The following is a 21798-nucleotide window of genomic DNA, read 5'->3' on the forward strand; positions in this document are numbered from 1 at the left end:
TCTCTTTTACTTATATACCTCTTCGAACCTTCATCTCAAAGCTGGGCATGTTGGCATGCCTGTGATCCCAGAACTCATGAGACTGAGGTGGGAGGAGCATGAGTTTGAGGCCAGCCTGGGCTGCAGAGTAAGACCCTGTCTCCAGAAATAACAGAAGGTGCCCCGCTCCCCAAACAAAACAAAACAATTCTCCACCAAAAAAGAAAAAGAATTATGTATCATGTGAATATCTGTTTTGTCTTAAAAAGTGAGACCCAGGGGCTGGGAAACGGCTCAGGGGTATAGTGCTTTCGGTGCAAATGTGAGAACTGGAAGTTAGAACCCTTGTAAGAGCTGGGGAAGCGGAGACAGGGAATCCTGGGACTCACTGGCTACTAGTCTAGCCAAATCAGTGAGCTGTGGGCTTTAGGTTCAATGAGAGAGCCTGTCTCAAAAAATAAGGTGGTGAGATTTCCTCCCGGTTAAGATGGCAGAATAGGAGCCCAAAACAGCAAAGAAATGTAGAGACAAGATTCCATATAATAATCCCCCCCACCCCAAACTGTGAAGATGGCAGAGCAACTTCAGGAGATCCAAGATCCATCAAACATGACCAAAAAAAGACAGCCAACTGCCTACCATAAAATATGCCACCTCTACCACATCTACTGGGCCCACAAGAAATTGCAGAGGAAACAGCAACGTGAGTATTGTTCCTACTACTAATCTGACAACCAGCTTCCGGGGAACAGCAACAGATACTGTGGTCAGTTGAAACCCACCAAATCAGAAACCCAGAGGCTACAGAGAACTCAACACTAAACCAGACTGCTAATGGAGCCACCAAAACTTCAGGGACCATTGTGGAAGAGGGATCAGGAGCAGGGAGACTGTAAGAGCCACGGGGTGGGTAGAAATATCCTGAGGTACAGTCCCCACCTCACAGAGCTTGACTGAGACCTTAGTCACACAACAGTGAATAACAATAAACCTACTGAGGAGAGCCCTCAGGGAAAATGGGACCATAGGAGAGGGGATATAAAATTTCAACCTTTGTAGAGAAATGAAAATGGTGGTGTACGTCTTTAATCCCAGCACTCGGGGAGGCATAAGTAGGAGGATTGCCATGAGTTCGAGGCCACCTTGAGACTACATAGTTAATACCAGGTCAGCCTGGACCAGAGTGAGACCCTACCTCGGAAAAAAAAAAAAAAAAAAGAAAAGAAAAATGAAAATATATAAATTAAAAAAAAATTAAAGCAGCTGTGGTGGCGCACGCCTTTTTCATCCCAGCACTCAGGAGGCAGAGGTAGGAGGATTGCTATGAGTGCAAGGCCAGCCTGAGACTACATAGTGAATTCTAGGCCAGCTTGGGCTAGAGTGAGACCCTATCTCAAAAAAACAACAACAGCAAAATAAGGTGGAGAGCAGTTGAAAAAGAAACCCAACATCAACCTCTAGTCTCCACACTCATGCACACACATACACTTGCACAGTAGACATGCACAATATACACAATTATCCACATGTAAAAAAATATATTTTTTAAGAGCCTGGTGCAGCTGGGACTGAAGAGTAAAGTCCAGGTTAGCCTGGGCTAGAGTGAGACTCTACCTTGAAAAAATGACAAAAACAACAATAACAACAAAACAACAAAAACCATTTTAAAGCCGTGTTAGGGGCTGGGGAGATGGCTCAGCAGTTAAAAGTACTTGCTCCAAAGTCTGATGGCCTGGCTTCCGTTTCCCACACACCCACATAAAGGTGGCCACAGACAGTGGCACAAGTATCTAGTGTTTTGTTTCAGAGAACCTAGCACGCACACGCATGCACACACACACACACACACACACACACACACACACACAATGTGCAAATAAAAGCAAACAAACAAAATGTCAGGCCCAGTGTTGGAGAAGGAGAGTTCCCATAAAACTTCATTCTGGCCTCAGAGCTTCCAGGACCCTTCTGAGCAGTGAGAGACCAGGCTGCACTCAGTACGTGCTTCTGGGGCATCCTGACTCCTGCACGCTCCCCCCCAACGGCAGGCCCCTCACCTCTGCACTCATCCCACCCTTCACCGCATTGGGGAAGTGGGCTTTTAGACTTATACTTGACACCCAAACAACCTTTTGTGCTATGCCTCCCTCTAAAGAGGAGTTGGGGGCAGGGTAGAGCATTACATCCTCTCAAGAGGGTGCCGCACGGTGCCGGGGTGGGGAGGTGAGAAACGGAGAGAGCACAGACTTCAGGGCTGTACAAGCTTTGGTTGAAGCTGCAGCCTCTGCGGTTCAAGCTGGGAAGGCTGCTGAGAGCGCCATGCTCCTGCTAGCCCGCTTTCTCACTGTAGCTCAGCTGACCGGGAAGAGAGGAGGTCACTACTGCAGCGCCTGTAGGCGCCCCCCAGTAAATGAGAACAGCTGTGCTCTGTGGCCTCGAGTGGCTGTTGAAGGGAGAATCCCCATGGAGCTGCAGACCCAGGGCTTTTGTTTCTCAGACCAGTGAGAGTCCCAGCTGCTCTCAGCTCTCTCTCTCTTCGATTTTCAGAGGTGGGGTCTCCCTCTAGCCCAGGCTGACCTGGGATTCACTATGTAACCTTAGGTTGGTCTTGAACTCACAGTGATCCTCCTACCTCTGCCTCCCAAATTCTGGGATTAAAGGCATGTGATCTCTTTTTCAATCCTTATTTTCACCCATGTTACATAGTTGCTGAGTCAACAGTCCAGTTGAGAACTGAGGCCCAGTATTAGTTTCTTTCTTTCTTTTTTTAACTTTTTTTTTTTTAATTTATGAGAGAAAGAGAGAGACAGAGGGAGAGGGAGAGAAAGAGAGAGAGGAGGCAGATAGAGAGAGAGAGAGAATGGGTGCAGCCACTGCAAACAAACTCCAGATTGCATGCAACACCTTGTGCATCCGGCTTACATGGGTGCTGGGGAACCAAGCCTTGAACCCGTGTCCTTAGGCTCCATAGGTAAGCGCTCAACTGCTAAGCCATCTCTCTAGCCCTAGTTTCCTTTTTTATTTCCACTGCTCATCCCCCTGCAACTTGAATTGGTGACAAAACAGACACAAAAAGATACTTCTTAGTATGTGACCGGGGCTGGGCTCAGCAGTTAAAAGTAAATGCTTGCCAATCCTGCTGGCCCAGGTCCCGTTTCCCAGCACCCACATAAAGGCAGATGCAAAGACGTGCACACATCTGTGACCTCAGTGAGCCTATGACAATGGGAGAGAGAGAATCCTGAGCTATTCTGACGTTCCTTTGCAATCTGGCAGAGTTGCTGTTTGTTTGCAGTGGGGAGAGATCTTTGAGATAGTCTCAAAGAAGGGAGCAGACACCTCAAAGTTTCTCCCCTTACTCTTTGAGATAGGATCTCACTGAGTCTAGGACATTGGCTAGCCAACGAGCCCTATGGGATCAGCCTGTCTTCACCATGCTCAGTTTTTACATGGGGTTCTTGGGATCTGAGCTAAAGTCTTTGTACTTCTGAGCAGCAATCACTTTACTCATTGAACCCAGCTTTCTTATCCTCTACCTTTCATCACTGTTTCTTCATTATGTTGTCCACTTTTCATAAAGGTGAATTTTCTTTTTGCAGAGGTGGAAGAGAATAAATCAGATTTAAGTCCTTCATGATTCTAACTCAGCCAATGCCAGTAGGAGTGAACTTTCTCCTGATATTCCTTAGTGATCTAAGGGAGGGGACTCCAAGCAGCCCTGTGTGGCCACCTCTTGGACTCATCTCCATTTCATCTTATCCCAAAAGGCAGAGAAGTGATGTCTTAGACTAATCTCTAAGGTCATTCAGGTTTGGCGGGAGTCCATGGGACAGACAGTCCCATTAGGACCACATACGGAGCAGACACAAGCAGTCCACTTTCACTGAGAGGGTGGGCCACTCTTCCCTCCACTTCTCTAACCCTTGTTTCTCCTAACACTACCAGCATGTGGGCGCAGGCCAGACTTCCCTGGGAGCATAGGGGGATCTTTGGTGGTTTAAATTGCAGAAATATAAATAATCTAAAGTAAAATCAGACATCCCTAGTCAGATGTTCTCTGGGCTCACTTGGATTTCTTTTCCTTTCTTTCTTTTTTTTTTTGTTTTTTGAGGTAGGGTCTCACCCTGGCCCAGGCTGACCTGGAATTCACTATGTAGTCTCAGGGTGGCCTTTAACTTATGGTGATCCTCCTACTTCTGCCTCCTGAGTGCTGGAATTAAAGGCGTGCACCAGCACGCCTGTCTGGATTTCTTTTTTTTTTTTTTTAATCAAATATTTATTTATGAGAGAGAGAAAGAGAAAGAGAAAGAGAGAGAGAGAGGGAGAGAATGGGTGTGCCAGGGCCTCTATTCACTGCAAATGAACTATAGACACATGCACCACCTTGTGCATCTGGCTTTATGTGGGTACTGGGGAACTGAACCTGGGTCCTTTGGCTTTTTAGGCAGGTGCCTTAACCACTAAGCCATCTCTCCTGGCCTGGATTTTTTTCTTGGTCAATTTCTTCTCATGTTGCTTGGACTTTTGTTTCCCCAGACACACTTCTTCCTTTTTCTGCTTTCTTCACTCTTCAACCATATTGTATATACAATAGTTTCATTTGCCATTTCTTTCTACCTTCTCAACCCATTGCACTGACTCTTATCTTCCATTTACCCTTTATTTGACAAGAACAATTTAACAAATAATTCCCTCTTAAGGGTGGTTGGGACTATTGGGATTTAAAAAAAATTTTATTTATTTGAGAGTGACACAGAGAGAAAGAGGGAGAGAGAGAGAGAGAGAGAGAGAGAGAGAGAGAGAGAGAGAGAGAGAGAGAGGGAGAGAATGTGCATGCCAGGGCTTCCAGCCACTGCAAACGAACTCCAGACACATGCGCCCCTTTGTGCATCTGGCTAATGTGGGTCCTGGGGAATTGAGCCTCGAACTGGGGTCCTTAGGCTTCAAGGCAAGCACTTAACCACTAAGCCATCTCTCCAGCCTGAGATTTTTTTTTTTTAAATCTTCTTACTAGTCTGATGTAATGTCGTGTACAGGAGTAAAAATGAAATACTTAGAATTTGATGTGTTGAAAAATTTCAATATGAATTTTATAATCACAAACAAAACTTACTATTATGAACAAGACAAAAAAGTGACACTTCTGGGGGCTGGAGAGATGGCTTAGCAGTTAAGGCATTTGGCTGCTAAGCCTAAGGATCCAGGTTCAATTCCCCGGTATCCATGTAAACCAGATTCACATGGTGGCACATGCATTTGGAGTTTGCAGTGGCAGGAAGCCCTGGTATGCCCATTCTATCTCTCTAACTCTTTCTCTCTCTGAAATAAATAAATAAATAAAAATAATTTTTTTAAACAAGCTGGATGTGGTGGCACACGCTTTTGGTTTTTTGAGGTAGGGTCTCACTCTAGCCCTGGAATTCACTATGTAGTCTCAGAGTGGCCTCAAACTCACAGTGATCCACCTACCTCTGCCTCCTCAAGTGCTGGAATTCGAGGCATGTGCCACGTCCAGTTCCATTTCCTCTCTATATTTACCTCTTTCTCTCTCTCAAATAAATAAATCAAAATAAAATATTTGGGCCAGCGAGATGGCTTAGCAGTTAAGGTGCTTGCTTGAAAAGCCAAAGGACCCATGTTCGATTCCCCAGTACCTATGTAAAGCCAGATGCACAAAGTGGCACATGCATCTGGAGTTCATTTGAGGTGGCTGGAGGCCCTGGGTCACCCATTCTGTCTCTGTGTCTCTCTCTATATATATCTCTCAAATAATAAATAAAAATAAAATATTTAAAAAATGACACTTCTATAAATAGCTATAGACACTTGGAGAAGTCAGCTTTTGTTCATTTTTTTAAAATTTATTTATTTGAGAGCGACAGACACAGAGAGAAAGACAGATAGAGAGAGAGAGAGAATGGGCGCGCCAGGGCTTCCAGCCACTGCAAACGAACTCCAGACGCGTGCGCCCCCTTGTGCATCTGGCTAACGTGGGACCTGGGGAATAGAGCCTCGAACCGGGGTCCTTAGGCTTCACAGGCAAGCGCTTAACTGCTAAGCTATCACTCCAGCCCAGAAGTCAGCTTTTGTATTATGCAAGCATAAATACACACTTGTGTGTATGTGCCTCTTGATGTGTACATCTAATTAAGTGTGAACAAATATACATTTCAGCTATAAGGAATGGTTTATTAAAAATCATACAGGTTGAGTGTGATAGGAAACACCTTTAATTCCAGCACTTGGGAGGCAGAAGTAGGGGGATCATCTTGAAAATTCAAAAAATATAATAAAACCTATCTTCAAGAAATATAATAAATGAAATTAACATATATCATATATATTTTATAGTATATACAACATATATGCAATTATCATATCATATTACTACATGTAAATATATATGTTTATATATAAATAAATTTGCATTATATAGTGCTTTAGTATGTATAAAATGGCATATATTATAGCTAATATATAATATGCATATCACATATAATATAAAAACATATGTAATATTTACAAAGTATTTAGACTGTACTTAAAATGTAAAGTTCATCTTCAAAATTTTATGAATAGCAAGCATATTTTTCGGCTACAAATCTCCCTAAATTAGATACAGAGATTATACAGCTAGCGTCTTCAAAATAAACTGCTGGTAATAAAAAAAAAAAATCATACAGGTTGAAATAGCAGAAACTGAACTCTTTAAAAATATTTTTATTTATTTATTTGAAGCAGAGAGAGAGAGAGAGAAAGAGAGAGAGAGAGACTGGGTGTGCCAGGGCCTCCAGCCATTACAAATTAAACACTGGATGCATGTGCCACTTGGTGCCTCTGCCTTAACATGGGTACTGGGGAATCAAACTCAGGTCAGCAAGCTTTGTAAGCAAATGCCTTAACCACTGAGCCATCTATCCAGCCCGAACTCCTTTCTTATCAAGCATCTGCAGTCGTTAGTGCTTCTAACACTGGGTCAGGGTCTCTGTTTTCATCAAGGCCTGTTCACTTTTTTCCTCTCTGCTATCGTAAGTGTGTTGGCAGAATTTTTTTCTGTCACCATCGGGTGAGGTCAGTTGCAGTCCAGAAGCTGATTTCATCAGAATTCTGTGGACAACCTTCTGTGATTGAATGACGCTGCCCAGGAGGCGGAGTTGGCTGCTCTACCACTCATTCTAAGTCAGAACCACAGCCAGAGCTGGCTGAGTTTCAACACTCCCTGTGGCCTCATGGAAGGTTTGCTCTTCAGACAGCAGGAATGTGCTATTGATGCCTCTAGAGTTTAAAATACACCCATCTTGATGATGGAGGTTAATGACATTCTCAACACCTGATGATTTGCAAATGAAATTTAAAGATGAAATCAGGAAAGATTTTTGTTGTTTTACTTGATGCAGAGTGAAAGAGGGACTCGGGAGTCATTTCATCCCTCCTCACGCTTCTCACCCTCGCCTCCCATGGCTGGATTTGGCTGAGTTTCTACCAACAGGCCTGACTGTGCCTTGCTGGGCAGATGAAGGCTAACTTAAGCATAGTTAGGGGCTTGAAGGTCTTTTAAAATTGGACCTGGGAGGCAATGCCCCTACACTGGTTCATAGAAACTGTGTTTTGGGCCAGGTATGGTGTTGCATGCCTGCAGTTTAAGCACTTGGGAAGCGGAGGGGGCTCCCAAGTTCAAGGCCAGCCTGGACAACAGAGTGAGAGTCTGTTTCAAAAAGCAAAAGAAAGAAAAATATTGTTTTTCTTAAATTATAACAATATTTGGAACAGATGCATTTTGAAACGTCTTAACCCATAAGCCCAAAAGATTAGCAGTAGCCAGAAGCAAACTCAAACGGAGCTGTAATACTTTTGTTTTATTAGGCAAGTTCTTTCTGTGTCACTCCGGCTGGCCTGAAAATTTGTAATCCTCCTGCCTCAGCTTACCAGTTGCTAGAACTACAGGCTTATAACACCACCCAGCCACTCTGGGATATTTCCTTGCCCCCAGGGAATCTCTACTCTGATGTCTGCCATGAGGTGGACACAGGCCACAGCCCCCTTTCAGCCTCATTTCTCTCACCGTTGAAGGTCCACCTGTCCAAGGTCAATCCTTGTGCCTTCCAAAGAAGTCAGAGACAATGGCGTCAGGATCTCTGAGCTGAGAAGTTGGTTTTCACCAACTCATGTGAGGAGATTCTTGACGCATATTTAAGTGACAAAAGTTTTTGGAACCGACGAGACTATGTGAAATAAATGCGCTGTGAACAAAACCTTATTTGTCCCTCCCGACAGATCTTCTGCCCAAGATGTACTGTGGTCCTCTGAGGAGATGATACCCAGGCCTGTTCAGGACAGGCCCATCTTCTTGCTCCAGAAGGCTCTCTCCCCACACCCAAGTCTATGCTGGTGGGTCCAGTAGAGTAGAAAAACTTGCAAAAAAAAAAAAAAAAAAAAAAGGCCACCAGACATAAAAGTTTCCCTTTGCAGCCTGGGTCAGAAATAAGCACCCAAACGTGGCATTTGAGACACTTCTACTTCCCCTTCCAGCCTCTTCCTGCAGACAAGCCCGAGGAAGAGAAGCAGGCTTGCAGCCAGGTCGCCCGCTGCAGGAGGGTGTCCCAGTGTCATGGGCATCCCTCAGGACCGGGTGATCTTGTCAGGGGGCATGAACCCCGTGTCCCCCAGGGTCCGGAGTGCCACCAGGCCGTTGGGTCTGATCAGCAGGTGGGTGATGCTGCCGTGGTTGAGGGAGAGGCGCAGCCAGCCTTCGGGGGGAAACTGCAGCGCCCTGCACACCATGTAGCGGATGACGTTGGCGTGGCCCACGAGGATCTCGTAGCTGTCCTCCTCCTGGCCGGCCTCGGCCCGGTGGATGTAGCTGCGGAAGGCGGCCTCCATCCGGGCTGCGTCTTGGCAGCACCTCCCGGCTTCGGGCTTCCCGCGGGCCGGGGGCGGGTCGGGCCGGGCGGGGGCGGCCTCGCGCAGGAGGTCGGTGCCGGCTCGGGGCACCCCGGGCAGGTGCCGGCCGATGATGTCCGAGGTCTCGACGGCGCGGCTCATGGAGGAGTGGACGAGTCGGTCGAACCTGAAGCCCAGGCTGGCGAGTCGGAGCCCCGTGAGCTCGGCCTGCTGCCGGCCCAGCGGGGTCAGCGCGCCGCCCGAGTCGCCGGCGCCGCGGCCGCGGTACTGCGCGTGGCGGACGAGGAACAGGTGCCTCGTGGCCGTGGCCCGGCGCGGCTGCCGGCGGTCCCAGTTGGCGTCCCAGACCCCGGGCCCGGCCCCGGCCCCGGCGGCGTCCCTGCCGCAGCCCGGCAGCAGCTCGCCCGCCGCCAGGGCGGAGAAGAGGAGCGCGGCCGAGCCGCCCGCCAGCCCGCAGGCCGCCAGCCGCAGCGCGCGTCGCCGCCACGCCATGCGCGCCCCGCGGGGAAGGGCGCCGGCGGTCACAGGGCTCCTTCCGCCCCGCGCGGAGAGACGCGATCGCAGAGAGCGCTTCGCTGCGGCATCGCCCGGTGACTCTTCTTCTCTCACCAAGTCTGGCTCATGCCGCCTGTTCGAGCCTTTTCCCTCGGCGCCCCCTTTCCGGGAACGCGTTTGAAGGGCAGGGCCAGAGGCGGTGGGGTGTCAGGGCTTTGTGGCTGCGAATTTAAGAGGGGGGGGGCAGGTTTGTTTTGGCTCACAGTTTCAGAGGGCGCAGGCCATTGTGACAGGGTGGGTGTGGCAGAAAGAGCAGCTCCCATCAGGGCAACCCCGGAAGGACAGGGGGAAGAGGGAGAGGGAGGGGGTGAGGAAGAAGAGAGGAAATGCAATTTTTTTTTTTGTTCTCCCCCACATTTAAAAAATTTTATCTTATTTTATTTTTTTTTTGATTTTTCGAGAGAGGGTCTCAGTCTAGCCCAGGCTGACCTGGAATTCACTATGGAGTCTCAGGGTGGCCTCGAACTCACAGCGATCCTCCTACCTCTGCCTCCCGAGTGCTGGGATTAAAGGCGTGCGCCACTACGCCTGGCCCCCTCAGGATTTTAATATACAATTGAAGCTGATGATTGAGTTTTTTTTTTTTTTTCATTGATTAAGTTTTGGTTCAGAGATAGACACCTTTACCAATAGAGTTTTCCCTTTATAGATGCACACTTCTCTTATAAAAGGGCACCATTCCTTTACAGAGCTTCCTTGAAGTCTGTCTGCTGTCTCCCAAACTAATCAGCTCAAAATAATCCTTGTGCCAAAAAGACCTATTTGAAATGGCAGGACTTAGAGTAGTCTCAAACCTCATTTATATACATTTCATCTTTTTTTCCCCCACAGCCCTGTCATCTAGGGACTATCGGCAAGATGGAGGAAAATGAAACCAAGAATTCAAGAATGTAATAGATTTTCCCAGTCCATTGCTTTGTAGTAAAACTATTATTGTTCCAATTCACCAGCAATTTACATCTTTTCCATGCAATTTTGTGTTATATTTTACATATTTTATTTTTATTTATTTATTTTGAGAGAGGGAAAGAGGCAAATAGAGAGAAAGAGAGAATGGGTGCACCAGGGCTTCCAGGCACTGCAAACGAACTCCAGATGCATGCACAGCTTGTGTATCTTATGTGGGTCCTGGGGAATCGAACCGAGGTCTTATGGCTAAGCCATCTCTCCAGCCCTTGTGTTATATATTTTAAAGTACTTATTTTCCACACATGAATGTACACATGCATACACATGTGTTTATGTGTGTGTGTGTATGACATGGCCTCCTGCTACTGCAAATAAACACCAGATGTTTGTGCTTTTGGTGTCCAGCCTATATGGGTGGCTTGGAAATTGAACCCCAAGCCAGTAGTCTTTGCAAGCAAGTACCTTTAACTGCTCATCCATCTTCCCAGCATCTGTGGGTTTATTTATTTATTTTTTCTAACCTGGAGACTCAAGGTGAAACCAAGCCAGCGGCTGCATGCACAGGTTGAGGTTGTGTCTCTCACTTCTCTAACATCACCATGGAAAGGCCATGTGGTGACTATCCCACTGCTCCCAGGAAGATGGGAGGCATGAAACATCAGTTCAGAACTGAGGAATTAGAACTCATCCTGTTAGTTACCAGACGGTGACAGACCCTGACGGGGCAGGGTGGGTGCAAGGCCAGCCGAAGACAGTGTTTCCCTAGGATCACACTGCAAATAAAAGCGTGTTGCAGACTCTCTTGTTGTTGTTGTTTTTCCTTAAAATTGTCATTTTGAGACAGAGTCTTGTTATATAGCTCAGGTTTTTGAACTTGAACTTGTGATCTGCCTTCTTCTACCTCCTGAGTACTGGGATCACAGGTGTGTACATTCATACCTATCTGATGATTGCTTTCTTACCAATGGTGTTTCCAGTCCCTCCCTCCCTCCTTTCTTTCTCCCTCCCTCTCTCTTTCTTCTTATTTTCAAGGTAGGGTCTGGCTGTAGCCCCAAGCTGACCTGGAATTTACTATGTAGTCTCAGGGTGGTCTCAAACTCAAGGTGATCCTCTTACCTCTGCCTCCCAAGTGCTGGGATTAAAGGTGTGTGTCACCACACCTGGCCAGTGCTACAAACACTCTACTGTCACTTCTCAGCCCTTTGGTGAGTTTTGAGTCACTCTAATGGGTCACCATCATCTGAAAAGAGAATTTTCTTTAATCGAAAGTGAGAGTAGCATTAATATATCGGCATAAGCACAAGTATTCAGAGGGCAGTTTGGTGGGAATAATATCTCCACTTAGCCAGATAATAGTAGTAGTTCTCCCCTAGGATTTATGACCTCCCAATCCATAGGCTTTGTTTGTTTGTTTGTTTTTGAGATATGGTTTCAATCTATACCAGGCTGACTTGGAATTCATTATGAAATCTCAGGGTGGCCTCGAGCTCATAGTGATCCTCCGACCCCAGCCTCCCAAGTGCTGGGATTAAAGGTGTGGGCCACCAGGCCCAACCTCCATAGGCTTTTGATTAGGTTTTCATTATCAGCCATGCTTTCCCTTCCATGGAACAGGTCTCATCCACTCAGAGAGCAGGTGGTTTCCCCTAGAACAGACATGCCACCATTGCACCAGTAGATACATTTGACCTGACTGGCCAGCCATAAAGCTTGCAGGGTCCACTGCTGTTGAAGACCATTGATGACTTTTCTCCCCCAGCAGACTACATAGCTCTTTTCAGCATCCTGACAGATAGACAACAGGGAGGAGGCTTCCAGCTCAGCTCCAACTTGATTTTTCAATGACCTACAGCCCAGGCATGGGAAGTCTTCAGCAATAGGGTCTTATCATCTATAGAGTTCTGGTGGACAACCATGAGCCTTGGCAACAGCCTGTAATGTTTTGGGGGCATCAGGGGGCTTCCCTGGCCAAACAACGTGCTGGAAGTTATCCCATTCCTGGCACTGAAAAATTTCTAAATACAATCTATGGTTCTGGGCACACCATTATCTACATCTACACTATCCACAAGATACTTCTGCCTAATCTTTCTCATACACACACACGAAGTTAGGTTTCCATATGGCTTATTCATAACGTCTTCAATTTTGATTAGTTCTTCTCCCACACTCTTCTCCACCCTTTCCCGATGTGTTGTGGTTTTTGACCTCCATGCATGAGTCCACCTGTGGGATTTTTTTTTTTTTTTGAGTTTCTCACTCTGGCCCAGGATGACCTTGAATTCTCCAGGCTGGCCTTGAACTCATGGTGATCCTCCTGCCTTAGCCTCCTGAGTGCCGGAATTAAAGGCATGCACCACCAAGCCTGGCCACCTTGTATGACCTTTGATACTTGGTCTGCAGTGACAAGTAGCTGCATCTTTGGATTCTGGGATGAACAATGCACTAGCCGTATTTGTAGACCTAACCCCTCATTGGGGTGTGGTAGATTCTAGATGTGAGAATGATATATATATATTTTTTGTATTGTCAATCCTTCATGAAAGCAGAGCTGGGTTATAACACCCCAAGGTCTGCTTAGCAGCTCACTTTCTCCAGCAACATTCCACCTCCCGAAGGTTCCACTAGCCATGGGAGACACTCCACATTCAAACCATCAAAGAAGGCCATGTAGTCACATTTTATGAGACCAGTGTTGTGGTGATGGATGACAGCTTTTTTGGGCACTCATGCTGAGAGTAGTGAATTAGTCTCAGCTATAGGCTATAATCAGTCCTGACTCCCAGCTTGTCCCCCAAGGGCTTTGCTGACTTGCCTTTCTTGTGCTTTTGCCATTCTGTCCTTTCCCTCTTAGTGGCTGACTAAGGCCAGTCTCATTAAATTATCCATCTCTGCACGAAGAGACAGAAAAAGGCTTAACTTTTCTTCTAGGAGTTTCACAGTCTGTAGAGAAAGCTTAATTAAATTAGATAAACTATGTTATATTTCAGATATCCCCTGCCTGGTATAAGACTATATATTGATTTTCTTCCCAGAGTGAGAGCTCTGCCTCTTCTGGACACATCTTGAGGCTGCATCAGTGAGCTTTCCTTTTCGTTTGAGTCTTACCTCCATTGTGGGTAGGGCTCTTGGCTCTTTCACTGAAAGCTTGAAGGCTACTCTGAAGAAGGGTGTCTCATTAACTGCCAGTCTATTTAAGTTCTCCTTGGCCCCCTGGATTGGTTGAGCTGCACTGAAAATCCAAAAGAGGAAACATCTGGAAAAGACACTTTTCCACTGAATTCCCATTCTTGTACTTTTGGTTTCAGCATAGAAGACTGAGTGGTCAAGCATACACTATCTCAAGTTTTCTTTCAGCGCTTTAAAGATGTTATCTGTGTTCTGGCCTTCATGATTTCTGACAAAATATTGTTTTCCAATGTGTTTCATGTCATTTTCTCCCTTTCTTTCACAATTTTCTCTTTATCTTTTGTTTCTTTTCCAGCATGTTGACTTTGATATATATAAGCCCTGGATTTCTTTGACTTTATCCCCTATAAATATATACATTTGTGCCTTTTACCCAATTTGGAAAGCTTCATGTCATTATTTCCTTTAAATTTTTTTTCCTTCCCCATTCCTTTATTTTCCCTTTTCCCTCTCTCTTCTCTCTCTTCTCTTCTCCCTTCTTTTCCTTCCCCTTCCTTCTCCCTCAAGTACTGTGACCATAGGTGTGCACCACCACACCAGTCCATTATTTCTTTATATGTTTCCATTTTCCTATTTCATTCCACCCCTCCTTTTTTTTTCTTCCCTTTGATAGAGCCTTATGTAGTCCAGGGTAGCCTCAAACTCTCTGTAGCCGAGGTTGAACTCCTGATCCTGCTGCTACTGCCTCCCAAGTGCTGGGGATTACAGGTGCTTACCATCTCACCTGGTTTTAACTCCTCTCCTTCTTGACTTCAAGAATCCAAACTTTCTGGTAGATTTTAATGTTATGTCAAAAGAGGTTTTAGCTCTAAAATTCAGTTTCTGTGTTGAGAGTTCTTATTTTCTCACATTCATTCTGATCATGCTTTATTTTGCCTTGCTAAAACTAAGGTTGCTTTATAGCCCTTCTCTGATCATGTTATTTGATTCATCTTGGAGCTGGTATCTATTGGTTACTTTTTCTCTTTAGGCTGTCTTGTGTTGAATCATACTGGATTGTACCCTGGACACTGACTATCATGTTGCGGAGACTCTAGATTCTCTCATACTGTTCTGAAGGGCTTTTCTGTGTTTGTTTTTAGCAGCCTACAGACAGAGATTCAAACCACAAACTGTCATGCTTGCAATGGATGGGAAGTAAGATCTTTTGTTCAGTTCTTTAAGTCCAGCTGCCAAATACTCTTGGTTTTTCCAGAGTGTCTAGGTCAGGAGTCATTCAGAAACTTAGGCTAAATTTATACAAAGGATTTGGGATTCCCCTTTGCTAGCTCTCTCCTTTCTGGGCTTCCCCCTTCCTCTCCAGTGGTGACTGTTGTCCCAGGCTCCTTCTTACGACACATCTGTCTAGAAACCCCACGTGCTTCCTATTAGAGCTTTAGTCCACAGTAGCCATTCCTATGGATAACTTTAGTTCCCCCCTGCTACCAACAATTTTAGAATCAAGGCTTGGGCCCTGGTGTTCCTAATAAGCTAGGCTCAGGTGCCCATCCTCAATACACCAACTAAAGATACAAGAATAGTGAGAAGAGCAGAAAGGTTATTTATTCAATGTGGCCACATTGGAAAGTGAGACAAAGAGGTTCAATGACTCCCAAATACTTGTGGCACCCTGGGCATGAGGTTTAGATTTAAATGGAGGAGGTGTGAGGTTAGGCATAGGGAAGGAGCACAGCCAGCAGGCACATCCCTTTCCTCACAGTGCACTTGAGCCACCTGTTGGCAACCTGGGACCCTCCCCAGCACCAAGCTGCATGCACACCCCACTCTAAACAATGAACTAGGCTTCTCTTCCACTTAGTGACCATGATGCATGATCATTTCCTACTCACACATGTTCTTAGAGAGATCTGAGATCAGAACATCAGGGGGGACATCCAGCCTAGACTGGTTTCAAGTGCATGTGCAATAAGTCAAACTATCCTTTAAGTGAATTTTTTAGGGAGAAATTCCTGTTTACCATCCTCTGCCTGTGTATAACTGGGTGCATATCTGATTAAAATCAGATACATCATGGGAAGGAACATGCACAGTAAGCCCAAACCTGTCAATCAAACCAGAGGACCCCAGCAACCAGTCCAGTCTTCCCTAAAAGTCCTATAAAGAGAAGCCCTAAGGCTACTTTCTGGTGCCCTGGACTCTCCCCTTAAGTGGTCTGCCAGCTCTCTTGGCAGTGAGATCAAACCTTTACTATCACTTTGCTCTTTGTCACATTTCCTGCTACCTCACTACTTGTAGGCGCCTTTCTTCAGTTCTTGGAGTAAGATGCCAAGGACCAGGAAACAGCCAGAGACCACCAGTAACAAGGGCGTGGTCTTGTCCATCATTGTCTCTGCTCTAGCCTGCCCTATAAGGTGCTCCGACAAGTTGTCAGGGCTGTGTGAAATCTCTTGCCAGGAGACAGGTTTCTCCCCTGGCTGGTGCTAGGCATCATCTTCCCTTCCGCCCAAGCGCGAGATTCCTGGGAAAATTCTAATTCCTAGGGTCCATTGTTTCAATAATTTGATGACCAAAAGGAGGGGAACAGAAGTATCTTCAGTCCTGAAGTCCAGAACTTAGAACTTTCTTCTTTGTTTTTATTTATTTATTTATTTGTCAGAGAAAGAGGGAGAGAGAGAGAGAAAGAGGAAGAGAGAGAATGGGCGCACCAGGGACTCCAGCCACTGCAAATGAACTCCAGATGTGTGTGCCCCCTTGTGCATTGGCCAACGTGGGTCCTGGGGAATGGAACCTTGGTCCTTTGGCTTTGCAGGCAAACACCTTAACTTCTAAGCCATCCCTCCAGCCCTGTTTTTATATTTTCATCTTGAGAGATTTGGTGGGAGAATTCCTGAAGTGTAACTATGTCTAAAACAAATATCACAAACAGGATAAGTAGGAGCTGAGGGTACAAGACATTCAATTAGCGATTGGTAAACATCCATAAAAGCCATTTTTCATTGGGTGTGGTGGTGCACGCTTTTAACCCCAGTACTCAGGAGGCGGAAGTAGGAGGATCAGTGTGAGTTTGAGGTCAGCCTGGGACTATAGAGTTCCAAGTCAGCCTGGGGTAGACTGAGAGCGTATCTCAAACAACGCCAACAACAAAGTGGATTTAGCTTCACATCTTATTCGGGTTGTTTATTAGCTGTGTAACCTTTAGTAAGTGCTTAACTTCCCTGACCTTCAGTCTTCTCACCCATAAAACAAAAACAACATATTTGTCATGTTAAAGGGCCAACACAAGGGACTCTATTTTTATTGTTGTTTTTCGAGGTAGGGTCTCGCTCTCTAGCTCAGGCTGACCTGGAATTCACTATATAGTCTCAGTATGGCCTTGAACTCATGGTGATCCTCCTACCTCAGCCTCCCAAGTGCTGGGATTGAGATTAAAGATGTGTGCCACCACACCTGGCTAGACTAAAAAAATATTTTATATTTATTTATGGGGGGGGGGAAGAGAAAGAGAGAGAGAGAGAATGAGAATGGGTGTGCCAGGGCCTTTAGCCACTATAAACAAACTCCACATGCATGTGCCACTTTGTGCATCTGGCTTATGTGGGTCCTGGGGAATCAAACCTGGGTCTTTAGGCTTTGCAAGCAAGTGCCCTAACTGCTAAGCCATCTCTCTATCCCGCTTTTCTTGGTTCTATCGAATAGTATGAAGTTATCACCTGCAATCTTCACCTTCCGCCTTACTGTGCTCCATTCTGTTTATAGGTTGGGATGTAACACATTTGTGTATGGTCTCTTCCACTAACAGGTAAATTCTGTGAGATCAGTGTCCTCGGAGTGGAGGTGAGAAAGCAGAGAGAGGATGGGAGATGTGGGTAGCAGGAGAGGCTGCCTTAGTATCTGCAAGCTGGTTTTCTGTACTCATGCTTGCTTGCTAGCTCCTTAAAGAACTAGAATGATTAGTCTTTGCAGCTTTTAACCACTGGGTGGCGCTGTCCGCCAAATTTCCAAAGTGAGGCAAGCAATGCTTTTCAGTAATTCTTAAATCTTCCCAGACGGATTCACATACCATCTGTGTGGTGACATGTCGTTGCTCTGACCTCTGGCTCACAGCCTAAATGGCTCCATGACACCGACTGCCACCTCTCACCATCTAAGTTTTTGTGTAGATTTCATGACAGATGATTGTTTAGTGAGGCCAGTCAGGTACAAAGGGCCTTGTAACTCAGAAGCTGTCTAAGGCAAAATTTCCCAGCTGGGTTCAGCTGACTGAAGCCATGCGTTGAATGTAATAGTTTTCTCTCCTGTGTATCTAGAATAGGGTGTGTGTGGGGCGCTGGACAGATGGCTCAGCGGTTATGGTGCTTGCCTGCAAAGTCTAATGACTCAGGTTCTATTCCCCAGGACCCACTTAAAGCCAGATGCACAAAGTGGCACGTGCGTCTAGAGTTTGTTTGTAGTGGCTAGATGCTCTGGCATGCCCATTCTCTCCTCCCCATCTGTCTCTCTTCTCTCTGCTTGAAAAAAGGAAAGCTTTGGAATGGGGTGTATGTATGGGGGAGGGGAGTGTTATGCATCATAGTTAGCAGAATTGAGGACCTGTTCAATTAAATTATCTGTGCTCTGTACTCCAGTTGAGAAACCCTGTGTTTAGAGTCGTTCAAGCCCAAGTCTCTCTCAGTTTGCCTCTCCGGTTGTACCATTTACACATTTCCCTAAGCTGCTACATCTGCCTTTATCTCTCTGATCCAAGCCACCATCACCCACAGCCAGGACTGCTGCAGGGCTCTCAGAACTGGGCTCCTTTCCCCTCCCTAGTCAGATGAACCCAGTCTTTCCCATATGAGCTCCAGGCTTGCATAGATTGGAAGGATTGTGAGTGAGTGTGTGTGTGTGTGCGTGCGTGCACTTGACACAGGACAATGTTGGGGTGACAGTCCTTTGAGACAGGGTTTCTCTTATGATTTTGCTGCTGTGAATAGCAGACTAGCTGTCCGGTGAGCTCCAGGATACTTTGGACTCAGCATCTCATTACAGATACATTATAGATACATGCTACTTGTGTCTGGCTTTACATGGGTTCTGGGGATTCAAGCTGCTATCACCATGCTTTCACAGTTAATGCTTTTAACCACTAAGCCATTTCTCCCTAGAGGTTTCTTTATTTAAAATATGTCCTCAGTTCTAGTGCCAAATGTGCCAGTGACTCAGTGTGACCTTGGTCAAGTCTTCTCTGGGCTCACAGTGAGGGAAAGCTCCTTCCTGACCCAGAGTTTATCTCCTAAGGGTAAGCCAGACACTGGAATAATAAAGCATGTCTGGTGAGTGCTTACTATTTGCTAAATATTTCCTCACATTGCTTCTTAGTATTTTCACCATTGAGAAGGAAGTACAAGTCATGAGGTGAGGGACTGGAGCTTAGGGTAGTTCCCCAAGACTCCACAGCAAGTGGCAGAGATGGGATTTAAACCTGTATTTGGAGCCAAAGGTTTGTTTTCTTTCCTTCCTTCCCTCTTTCTTTCTTTCTTTCTTTCTTTCTTTCTTTCTTTCTTTCTCTCTTTCTTTCTCTCTCTCTCTCTCTTTTTGAGGTAGGGTCTTACTTTAGTCCAAACTGACGTGGAATTCACTCTGTAGTTTCAGGCTGGTCTTGAACTCACAGATCCTCCTACATCTGTCTCCAGAGTGCTGGGATCATAGGGGTGTGCCACTATGCCTGCCTGGCTGGCTTGCTGCCTTCCTTCCTTCCTTCTTTCCTTCCTTCCTTCCTTCCTTCCTTCCTTCCTTCCTTCCTTCCTTCCTTCCTTCCTTCCCTCCTTCCTTCCTTTCTCTCTCTCTTTTTAAAAATTTTTTTCAAGGTAGGTTCTCACTCTAGCCCAGGCTGACCTGGAATTTACTGTGTAGTCTCAGGGTGGCCTCGAACTTTCTCAGCGATCTTCCTACCTCTGTCTCCCCAGTGTGCACCATCACGCCCGGGTCTTTATTTCTTTGAGGCAGGGTCTGTTGGCCTGTAACTTAGACTGGTAAACTTATGGAGATCCTACTACCTCAGCGTCCCCAGTGTTGGGGCTAAAGTTGTGTGCTACCATGCCCACCCTGGAGCCCATGAGTTTAAACCACATCCCCCAGTCCACTCTGGCTGCTGGAGGTTCTCAGTGCTTGCTCTCATATGTGTGTGGGCACACACAGACTCCCCTGGGGAAGAAGTGTGGCTCACCTGACCCATCTCAGAAGGCCAATAGCATCTGTGAAGCTGCCTCTGGACAGCTGTTGTCTCATCCCTGTCCTGGGGTTAGAGAGAGGCCATGTGGCCAGAATGTGCTCTTTGTATCACCCAGAGTTGCTTTCTCACTATTTCTCTTCCTGCCTAGGTTACCGCCCTTGTTTCCATGTGTGGCCTTTGCTCACTCAGAGCTACCGCTTGTGTCACACATACAAGAGTGGAAAAGAAAGTCCACCAACATAGCTCTTATATTCTGCTCCCTCCAACTGGCCACCTGTGTTCCACAAAGCTCACAGTCATGTAAAATGTTTGTGAATAGGTTTATGTGGATGAGTCTTCACTTTAGGATAAAACCCTCCCATGAATCAGAAAGAGAGAGCAAGAATGTGTGTGTGTGTACTGAAAAGAATGGGAATAGTCTTTTTTTTTTTTTTTTTTTAATGTAGGGCCTCATTCCAGCCCAGTCCAACCTGGAACTCACTCTGTAGCTCCAGGCTAGCTTTGAACTTATGGTGATTCTCTTACCTTTTCCTGGGACTGTGCTGGGACTAAAGGTGTGTACCCCCCCCAGCAGGAATAGTTCTCTTTAGAAACTATTAAATATACCCACAAAAGTCTTTCTAGCTTAGGGGTTTCTGGAAAGCTTTATATCATGTGCCAGGAGAGGATTTGACTTTCTATATATAGTCTCACTTAGTTATTAGTTGGTATTTCAGACTGATACTGCAACCTTGAACTCCTCTGATGGGCAGAGGACAAAAAAGACAATGGTGGCCAAGCGTGATGGCACACGCCTTTAATCCCAGCACTTGGGAGGCAGAGGTAGGAGGATCACTGTGAGTTCAAGGCTAATCTGAGACTACAGCGTGAATTCCAGGTCAGCCTGGGTAGAGTGAGACTCTACCTCACAAAAACAAGAAACAAAAAGACAATGACACTTCAGCTTTAATCTACCAGCATCATGGGTGCATGCTTCCTGTTTTCAGTTCCCTCCTGTCCTTTAGAGCTTGGAACCTTGACTCCCTGACATTGATCTTGATGCTGGCTAGGAGTCTGGAGCTTCCTGCTGCCTTAGATGTCTATACTCTGAGGTTTTTCTGGCTCCCATGTCAATCTAGACTCTGCCACGGCTCTCCATCCCCATATCTACTCTGTCTTTTGCAAGCAGAGGACCAGGCCTGGCTAGACTGAATTTAAAAAAATTATTTTACTTTATTATTTATTTATGAGAGAGAGAGAGAGAGAGAGAGAGAGAGAGAGAGAGAGAGAGAGAATGGGCATGCCAGGGCCACTGCAAATGAACTCCAGACACCTGCACCATCATGTGTATCTAGTTTATGTGCGTTCTGGGGAATTGAACCTGCATCCTTAGACTTTGCAGGCAAGTGCCTTAAACAGCTAAGCCATTTCTCCAGCCCTATACTGAATCTGTTAGTGATTCTGTAACCCTAGGCTATGAGCTGGTAGCAGGAGTTTGTTCATCTGTATCTGTAATCCTTGAGCTCTTTCAGATAGCAGGGCGGAGATGAACTCCTATAGTAAGGAGTAGAAGCTAGTTGCTCAAGGTTGGAAGAAGCAGGCAGTAGTAGTCCCCTGTGGAGGGGTGAGGCTAGCAACCACACGTGGGAGAGCCTCCAGGCCTCATCCAGTTCTGAAGCCTTTGCCTGGGTATAGTGGTGGTTGACGACCATTGAACACATTAAGATGCTTTGGTACAAGTGACAGAAACCAAGATTTGCTAACTTTGGCTAGCCTTAAGAAAAGGAGATACCACAGGCCTATCAATGGGTGACCAGATGAACAAACTGTGACATATATATGTGTAATATTTTCGGCTTCCAAAAAATGACATTCACACATATGCTACCACATGAGCAAGCCTGTAAGACAGTGTGCTAAGTGAAATAAGGATATATACTATATTTACACAAAAGGATAAATACTATGTGGGCCCATTTATATGAAGAATCTAGAATAGTCAAATTCATGGTGAGAAAAAAATAGAATGATAGTTACCATGAGCTGGTGAGGTGAGAAGGATGGGTTGATGTTTAATGGGTATAGAGTTTCACTTTGGGGAGGTGAGAAACTTCTGTGGTCAAGTAGAGGTGATG

The 21798-nt window shown here is 45.9% G+C and overlaps 1 protein-coding gene across 1 annotated transcript; it reads right to left on the reverse strand.

Annotated features, from left to right (window-relative positions):
- Nucleotides 1–8429: 8429 nt before the first annotated feature.
- LOC101596837 (serine/threonine-protein phosphatase PGAM5, mitochondrial-like) lies at nucleotides 8430–9372 on the reverse strand. Its single transcript, XM_045159723.1, has one exon. The coding sequence runs from the start codon at nucleotides 9370–9372 to the stop codon at nucleotides 8599–8601; it is 774 nt and encodes a 257-aa protein (XP_045015658.1). The 3' UTR covers nucleotides 8430–8598.
- Nucleotides 9373–21798: the final 12426 nt, after the last annotated feature.

Source organism: Jaculus jaculus, chromosome 9 (genome assembly GCF_020740685.1).
Source record: "Jaculus jaculus isolate mJacJac1 chromosome 9, mJacJac1.mat.Y.cur, whole genome shotgun sequence".
Classification (NCBI taxonomy): domain Eukaryota; kingdom Metazoa; phylum Chordata; class Mammalia; order Rodentia; family Dipodidae; genus Jaculus; species Jaculus jaculus.